Source organism: Chlorella variabilis, assembly GCF_000147415.1.
Source record: "Chlorella variabilis unplaced genomic scaffold CHLNCscaffold_19, whole genome shotgun sequence".
NCBI lineage: Eukaryota > Viridiplantae > Chlorophyta > Trebouxiophyceae > Chlorellales > Chlorellaceae > Chlorella > Chlorella variabilis.
The window spans coordinates 540,940-549,156 of record NW_005435069.1 but is presented as its reverse complement, the minus strand read 5'-3'; the positions used below and the strand labels follow the sequence as shown (position 1 = coordinate 549,156).

General features: G+C 69.5%; 2 protein-coding genes across 2 annotated transcripts in view; both read left to right on the top strand.

Annotated features, from left to right (window-relative positions):
* The window catches only part of CHLNCDRAFT_32323 (hypothetical protein), a 3,241-nt gene extending 2,229 nt beyond the window's left edge, over positions 1-1,012 (top strand). The window contains exons 8-10 of the mRNA XM_005845111.1: positions 197-275; positions 440-642; positions 814-1,012. Of these exons, the coding sequence (XP_005845173.1) occupies positions 197-275; positions 440-642; positions 814-882 (351 nt within the window). The 3' untranslated portion in view covers positions 883-1,012. The remainder of the gene's footprint in view (positions 1-196; positions 276-439; positions 643-813) is intronic.
* A 1,388-nt stretch (positions 1,013-2,400) lies between these two features.
* The window catches only part of CHLNCDRAFT_137363 (hypothetical protein), a gene marked incomplete at both ends in the record, with an annotated part of 9,380 nt that continues 3,563 nt past the window's right edge, over positions 2,401-8,217 (top strand). The window contains 15 exons of the mRNA XM_005845110.1: positions 2,401-2,422; positions 2,593-2,903; positions 3,149-3,277; positions 3,524-3,960; positions 4,174-4,329; positions 4,527-4,636; positions 4,832-4,966; positions 5,310-5,489; positions 5,725-5,820; positions 6,073-6,318; positions 6,499-6,779; positions 6,976-7,119; positions 7,423-7,518; positions 7,734-7,839; positions 8,169-8,212. Of these exons, the coding sequence (XP_005845172.1) occupies positions 2,401-2,422; positions 2,593-2,903; positions 3,149-3,277; positions 3,524-3,960; positions 4,174-4,329; positions 4,527-4,636; positions 4,832-4,966; positions 5,310-5,489; positions 5,725-5,820; positions 6,073-6,318; positions 6,499-6,779; positions 6,976-7,119; positions 7,423-7,518; positions 7,734-7,839; positions 8,169-8,212 (2,493 nt within the window). The remainder of the gene's footprint in view (positions 2,423-2,592; positions 2,904-3,148; positions 3,278-3,523; positions 3,961-4,173; positions 4,330-4,526; positions 4,637-4,831; positions 4,967-5,309; positions 5,490-5,724; positions 5,821-6,072; positions 6,319-6,498; positions 6,780-6,975; positions 7,120-7,422; positions 7,519-7,733; positions 7,840-8,168; positions 8,213-8,217) is intronic.

The following is an 8,217-nucleotide window of genomic DNA, read 5'->3' as shown; positions in this document are numbered from 1 at the left end:
GCCCCGGTCCGGGGGCGGCGGGGTGGGGTGTGGGCCGACTGGCCTGTTGCAAGCAATGCACTCCCGGCTGCCTCCACGCGCTCTCCCCTACCAGGACAGCCTCCAACCAGTGCACAAGCGCCACCCCACCAGCACAGCCTTAACCACGCCTCACTCATCCCCCCACCCCACCCCACCCCACCCGTACTGCCCGCAGCAATGCCCCGACCTGCCCATCATCCTCTACATTTCCAACAGCGGGGCCCTGGTGGAGCGCATGGCGGCATGCAACCCAGGTCGGGACCCCCCTCCCCCCCGGCTGCCCCCCACTCCCGCCCTCGCGGCTGCCTGCTGACAGCCTGCAGCCTGCCTGCCTTGCTTGCTGGTCGCTGGGTTCATGCGGCCACCCTCCCTACCCACACGCACCCTCCCACTCCCCCCACACCACACACCCCTGCAGACATCATCTCCCTCTGCCACACGGTGGACATGAAGGAGGGCATCCGCCGCGCGGGCACCCAGTTTGCCTACCAGGGCAACATGGACAGCGGCGTGCTGTTTGGCAGCCACGACATGATTGAGCAGCGGGTGCGGGAGACGGCCAAGGCGGCCAAGGAGATGGGCGTGCGGCACATCATGAACCTGGGCCACGGCATCATGCAGGTGTGGGGAGGGCGGAACAGGCACAGCGGCCTGCCCGCCGCCCGCCGCTCCCGCTCGGTGCTTGGTGATTGTTGTTCGCCTGGTCTGCCCTGGCATGCTTGCTCCGGGTTGAGTGCGAAGAAACTGGTGTGCGATGCTGACTGGAAACCCTCCCTGCCGTCTCTGCCACAGGGCACCCCGGAGGAGAATGCGGCCCACTTCTTCAAGGTTGCCAAGGAGCTGCGCTATGCCGACCTCTGAGCGGCGCCTGCCGGCACCCACAGCTGCATCGTTTTCAAGCACGGCTCATTTGCTTTCTTCACTTTCTCTCCTTGCCGCTCCCCTTTTTTCATATTCACTTTGTTCTTGACTGCTAAAATGTCCTCCAAATAGGCAGTGGGAAACAGGGGAGGCTGGAAGAGAGGGCAGCAGGGAGCAGGGGCCAATCGTGCAAAGATCAAGAGTCCCGGGGTGCGCCTCAACCGCGAGCTCTGAAATGCAGGGGCGCCTAAACTGCTGCTACATCATTGCTGCTGCTGCGGGGCTAACGACAAGGAAGTCCTAGGCTAGAGTACACGTGAGTAGGGGCAAGCTGCTGCCGCCGCCGCTACCGCTGCTTCATGCCAAACGCCGTGCCGGGCTTCAGGCTCTTCTTTGCCTTGGCCTTCTCGTCAGCTGTGGCTGTCACGGGCGCCTTGAGCTGCACGACACACGCAAAGGGGGGTGCAGGAGGGGAAGCCAGGCAGGCAGGGTGAGCGCTGACATGGCAGCAGCGACACGCGATGCGACAGCGCCCATCGCCTCATAGCCCAGGAGCAGCGGCGCAGGCTCACCACCGACAGCTTGCTGCCGGGCTGGCTGGCAGCGGCCACCGCAAAGTGCTCCTCGTTGTCGGCGTTGATGGCCTTTGTCAGCTCCAGCTGCTCCTTGTGCGCCGCCTTCAGAATCGTGCGCTTGGGCGGCTTTATGAGCGCGCCTGCGACCCGGCAGCAAGCACAGGCGTGATGCAGGGTGGTGGTGCTTGCTTGGGCATCCAGCAACTCATCAGCCGGCACTCTACCCAACCTGCGACCTTCAGGCACCGCAGACAGCACACAGAGCTCTGATGCCGGCAGGGAGGCAGCTTGGCGCACCCTTCTTGGTCAGCGCCTTCTTGCCGTGCCGGTTGGCCGCCTGTTGCTTCTGCTGCTTCTTGCCCTTTTGTAGCGGCTTCTGGGCCATGACTGGCTGCTGCGATCCAGGATGTCAGCAGCGAGGCTGTCTAGTCCTGTGGTCACTTGCCGCTGCCGCCGCCGCCGCTGCTGCCCGGCACTGCAAAGCGACCTAACAACCGGAGGCCGGGACGTTGACACCGCACCCTTGCCACTCTGGGCCCAGTGCAGCTGTCAAAGCGAGCATGCGTGCAGACATGCAGGAACGCACGATCCCACCTTGGCCGTTTTTTCTGGGACACTGGCAGTGCTGATAGCTGGTGGGTCGGCCAGGATGCGGTGCGAAAGGCTCAGGGCGATGGCAGGGCGCCAAAAACGGAATCGCGTTGGCCGCAGCAGGGCCTAGCACACCTGCCGTCCAAAGAGGCGCCCAACTTCACACCTGTCGCCCTGCAGACGGTAACCCTGCGTCAGTGAGTCCTGGCAGCAGCGGAAGTCGGCAGGGACACTGCGGGCGCAGAACGGCCGCACAACTCCGCCCTGAGCCGGCCCAGCACCAGACCCATCGCCGTGATGCGCTTGTAGCAAGGGAACAGGACGCCCGACCACTAACGCGCTGCCCACCAAGATGGCTGGGAGCCCCTTTGAGGGTGCGTGGGCGGGCAGGGCGGGGCCTGGGGGCGATGGAAGTGCCCGCTGCCAACTGCAGGGGCTGGGATCAGGCTCGGCAGCCGCACCGCGGGTGTGCCCCCGCCGCCGTCGCGAGCGCACGCCCGCCGCCGCCCTCCCCCTGACGCCGTACCTGCCTGCCTGCCTGCAGCCGACATGTCGGCCGACGTGGAGAACACGGATTCGGATCTGATGACGCCTGCGCGCAGCGTGCAGCACTCGGAGGCGCAGCTGCTGCAGCGGTGCACGGCGGCGGTGGAGCAGTGCCGCAGGGACCTGGCCGATCTGCGCACCGTGTGCAAGGCGGCCAACGCGCACCGCGAGAAGTGCGCGGAGCTGCTGGGTGCTGCCACCGAGGCGGTGGTGGCTCTGGAGGACATGCTGTACGACCCAGACATCGACCTGCAGCGGGAGCGGTCGCTGCAGCAGCTGGCGCGCCGCGTGCAGCAGTCTATGGACAAGGTGGGGCGCCCCCGCCGAGGCAGCGCCGAGGCGGCGCGTCGCGCGCTGCACCACCTCCCTGCTGCGGTGGTGCGTGCTGCCTGGCGTGCGTGGGGGGTGCACCGCCCAGCCGGAGGAGCAGCCGCACGCGGCCGCGGGCTGCCGCAGCCGCCCTGGCCCTGCATGCGGCATCTGTCGCGGCGCCTGCCAAGAGGCAGCTGCCGACCCAGGCCTGCCCTGTGCACCCACCTGGGGCCTGGCTGCAGGGGGAGGCGATGGTCAAGGTGTATGGCAGCATGAGCGGGCTCAAGAAGCTGACCTCCAAGATGTGCTCACCCGGCACGTCCCTCAAGTTTGATGATGCCATCAAGGAGCTCACAAACCTAGCCAAGCAGGTGAGGGAGGGAGAGCGAGAGGGGGAGAGGGGGGCAGAGAGGGAGAGAGAGCGGGGATGCTGCTGCCCCTGCCCCGACATGTGCGCTGCTGGATCCTGGAACTGCTGCCCAAGTGCCACCCCCGCCAGCCCTGGTTGCTGCGTCCAGCAATCAGCCGCTGGCTGCCGCCCGCTTGCCGCCGCGTGCCTGCTGCCGCCTGCGCCGCTGCTGACGCGAGGCGGGGCCGCCGGCCGCGCTGCGCTGCAGGCGCGGCTGCAGCGCCAGCAGCCCACACGCATGGGCACGGCGCATAGCTCCGCGTTGGACAGCGCGCGCATGCCGTCGTCGGTGCCCACCGCGCTGGCGGGCGTGGGCCTGGCGACCAGCGGCAGCAACAGCCACCACAGCACGGTGCAGGCAGTGCCCTCCATCCCCACCTCCCCCATGGGCGTGGGCTCCAGCACCGCCTCTGCCACCACCTCGGGCCTGCCCATGCTGGCGGAGCAGGCGCCCGTGGGCGGCAGCGGGCAGGGCAGCAGCGGGCTGGCGCTCATGGGGGACCGGCAGGTGCCGGAGGAGGCTCTGATGTGGAAGAAAGTGCGCAAGGGCGGCTCGCGGCAGGCGATCACGGCCATGCTGCACGTACCGCCGGGGGAGCACGAGCCGCAGGGCCACTTGGGATACCTGTGGTACTACCTTAGCAAGTGAGTGCCGGGCAGCTGCTGTTTCATATGCAACATGCTTTTTTCGTCTTTTCTCGTGATTTTCGCGAGGCGTGTGGGGACCAAGGCACGGCCTGGGAGCGTGCCCAGGCTGGCCCCCGCGCAGCCAGCGGGCAGGCCCCCACGCCACCGTCCCCGCCACGGCCGAGCGGCCCACCCCTGCTCCCCGCCCGCCCGCTCGCCGCCGCGCCGCAGGAGCGTGTTCAGCAACGGCACCCTGTTCTTTTACAATCTGTCCAATGGTCTGGAGGATGAGCTGAAGGATGCACGGCAGGACAAGAACATCACCTGCATGCACTACGACGACACCACCGGCTACATCTGGACCGGTCACTCCAGCGGGCGCATCCGGTGCGGCGGCGCCGCGCGTACGCGTGTGCTGCTGTCGTGTCGGGCGTCTAGCCGGCGTGGCTGTTGTGGTGTGCCGCGCCTTGGCTGGCTGGCCGGGTGGCTGCCCCTTTGCTGCGGGCTGCTGAGGCTGGCGCCGCGCTGCGGCAGCCGGCCCGCTGGTTTGACAGGAGGTAGTGGGTGCGTTCAACGCTGTGCAGGGTGTGGGATGCGGACAAGCAAGAGGCGCTTGTGGAGGGCGTCAAGGCCTTTGGCCACCCCACCAGCTGCATCACAACGGACGAATACTCGCGGTGCTGGGTGGGAGGAGGTGCGCTGGCTGGCTGGCTGGCTGGCTGGCTGGGCACATGGATCTCTTCTCGCTTGGGAGCGGAGCAGTGCAGTGTGCAGTGGGACTACCTGCTGCTTTGGGGGAGCCTGACCATGGCTGCACAGGGTGGTACGTGGCTTCAACTGCCCCCCAACTGCTGTGCCCTGCCGCCGCCCGCCGCCGCCGCCGGTGCAGACCGGGGCCGTGTGCGGTCGTTCCGGCTGGAGCCGACGCAGCGGGACGGCGTGAATTTTGGGTACCGCCTGGTACTGCGGGGGGAGCTCAACACCGTGGGGGAGGGCATCCCCGAGCCAGACTACAACAACCCAGGTGCGGGGCCCCGGCTGGCTGGCGAGCCCAGCATGCAAACAGGTGGTGGTGGTGGTGGTGGGGCTGCACCCGCAGCCGCACAAAGCCTGCCGCTCCCGCGGGGGCAGCCTGCAGCAGCGCCCGCGAGTGCGCCTGCGGCGGGGCAATGGGCGGCAGCGCGAGGGCACGGCGGGCATGGCACAGCGGCGGGGCGCCACTGCTCCCCACCTCCCTGCCGCCTGTGCTCCCCGCCTCCCTGCCGCCCTGCCTCGCCTCCCGCCCCGCCCGTCCACGCCTGCCTGCCTGCATGAATCTGTCAACCCGCCCACGCCTGCCTGCCTGTCTGCCTGCCTGCCTGGCGCAGAGGGGGACAACATGGTGTCCCACCCGCTTGCCCGCGAGTCCGCCCACTACGGCCCCGTGCGCTGCATCGCGGCGGCGGCCGGCCGCGTGTGGACCTGCGGCGGCTCCTCCGCCTTTGCCACCTTCAAGGAGTGGACGCAGTCGGGGATCCACGTGGAGCAGCACAGCATGCGGTCCATGGGTGAGCGGCGGCCGTCAGAAGCGCCCGCCTGCGCCCACACCACCCCCCAGCACCTGCCCTTGCTCCCTGCCGCGTCGCCGCTGTGTCTTGTGTGCCGCGCCTCGCGCCTGCGCCTGCCGTGCGTGCCGCGTGCGCTGGCTCTGCGCTCGGGCAGGAAGGTGGGGCGTGGTGCCGGGTGCGCTGCCTCGCACGGCCTCACCCCGCCGCCACCTCCGCTCACCACCCCTCCTGCTAGATGACTCGCCAGGCCTGATCAACGACATGGCGCTCGTCTCCCCCATCACCATCGTACAAGAGTCGCAGCGGCAGCGCGCCTTTGCCGGCTCCCAAGGTGCCTCTGCAGCCGCCGCGCCGCGCTGCGCGGCCCGGGCCTGGGCTGGCGGCGGAATGCGCTCGCGGCCGTGCTCCTCTCTGCAGCAGCTGTTCTACTGGCGGGCTGGGCTTGGGAGCGGCAACGCAGCCAGCGGGTCCCAGCCGGCGCCTGTTTTGGGATGAGGGACCAACGCGCCGCCCCGCCCCGCCTGGCCTGACATGTGTTTGCATCCTGCCTGCCCGCGCTGCCGCCGCCCCTGCTGGTATGCAGGCCTGTCCTCCTTCACCACCAGCGCCAGCGTGGCGGTGGCCTCCCGGGTGCCCGCCACCGTGCTGGTGGAGGTCGACATGCCGTGGCAGCTGGTGACGGCGCACGACAGCGGGGTGGTGCAGGTGTGGGGACACATCGACAGCCAGCGCGCGCTGCAGCCGCTGGTGCGCATCGGGGAGCGGGTGGCGCCCGCGCTGCGCCTCGTGGTGTGCGAACCGCTGGGCGCGCTGATCACCGCGCACAACGGTGAGCGCTGCCGCCGGAGCGCCTGCTCAGCACGCGCATGCATGAAGGGGACATGCTCAGCATGTGCCGCCCTGCCTGCCACTCCCAGCCCGCCTCGTCCCGCCTCGCCTCGCGTGGCCAGCCACCAAGCGCTCGCCCCTCCTGCTGCCCTCCTGCCGTCCCCACCCCACCCCCGCTCAGACGGCAAGTTGCGCGTGCGCCCACTGCACCACCCCCGCTCCTCCCGCGGACTCAAGATTGTCTACCAGGACGGCTCCGTCAGCAAGGTGGGCGAGGCCTCGCTGCCCTGCGTCCAGCTGGACACCAGCCGCTCGGGGCTGGCCACCGCACTGGGCGGCAGGGTGGGCGTCTTGACCGCCAGCAACTCCGCCGCCATTAAGCTGTTCCCGGTGGCGGAGATGCGGCGGCTGGCGGAAGAGGCGGGCATCGCGGTGCAGAGCCCGCTGGCGGAGATGGCGCAGGTGAGAGGCTGCCGCCTGCCCCGCCGCAGCCGCCGCGGCTCTTTGCCTGTGCGTGCGCGCCTCTGGCGGCCAGTCCTTGCCCTGGGGCGCCCCGCGTGGCTGGTACCAGGCCGGCGCTCACGCAGGGGCTCGGTGCTCGGCAGCGGCCCCGCAACGGTCCCGCAATGGCCCCACCTGCCCCGCGCTGCGCCTGCAGTGGCCGGTGTTCCACTTCACCAGCTGGGGCCTGCAACAGCACCTGGAGGCACAGGCGCTGGCGGCGCAGCAGTGCAGCCTGGATTATGAGGCGTCGCTGGCGGACGAGGGCAGGCCCAGCCGGCAGGACCGCTCGGAGGCGCTGGTGAGCAGCATTCGGAGGGCTGCCCAGAGGTTCACTGCTTTACATCCTAGCGCACGTGCCCCTGCACCCACACCCCCACGCCACTAGCACCAGCAAATGGCCCTGCCTGGAAGCGGATGGCCGTGCGTGGCCCCGCCAGGGCTGGGGGAGGCATTGCGCGCGGGCCGTCCATGCTGGAGCTTGTGCCTGCCTGCCCGCCCACCGCCTCCTGGATCCCGCTCCTGCCGGCCACCTTCCCACCCCTCGCTCGCCTGCCTGCCTCGTCCGCCTGCCTGCCCTGCGTGCCCGCTGGCCCCGCTGCAGGAGCACTCTGTGTTTGGGGATGAGACCAACAAGTGGCTGATCGACTGGAAGGAGCTCACCCGCACACGTATCATTGGGGAGGGCGCGTTTGGCAAGGTGCGGCGCCGCCCGCTGTGCCGCCTCCTCTTCTTGTTGGTGCTGCATGCACTCACCCAGCTGCTGCTCGAGTCTGGCGGCCCGCTCTGGCGCATGCCCGCCGGGATGCCGTGCGTGTGCACACAGCACACAAAGCACATGCAGCACACACAGCACAGCCAGCGACTGACGCCTCGGTGTGCGCTCCCCGGCTGTGCGTCCTGCCTGTGCCGCAGGTGTGGCTGGGGCGTTGGCAGGAGACGGATGTTGCCATCAAGCAGCTGGGCTCTCTCAGCGCGCTGGGCGTGGATACGGGCTCCCTGCAGCACGACTCCAGCGGAGGTGCGCCCCCGGCCCCTGTCCCAGCCCCACAAAAGCTCCCGTGCCCGCCCCCCGCCCACCTGGCCCGTGCTGTGCGCCTTCCGGCTAGTGGCCTGCCCGCCGCCCGTGCCAATCTATGCCCGCACGCGCACCTACCTGCCCTGCCTGCCCGCACCCTTGCCACCATGCCTGACTGCCTGCCCAGCCTGCTCTGCCCTTCCAACCTGCCTGCCCACACGCCTACCACCATGCCTGCCTGCTCGCCACTGCGCCCGCCTGCCACCCTGCCTGCCCACACGCTTGCCACCATGCCTGCCTGCCTGCGCTGCCCGCCTGCCGCACCCCCGCAGGCGTGAAGCTGAACCAGGAGGTGCAGAAGGTGCTGGACAAAGAGGTGGG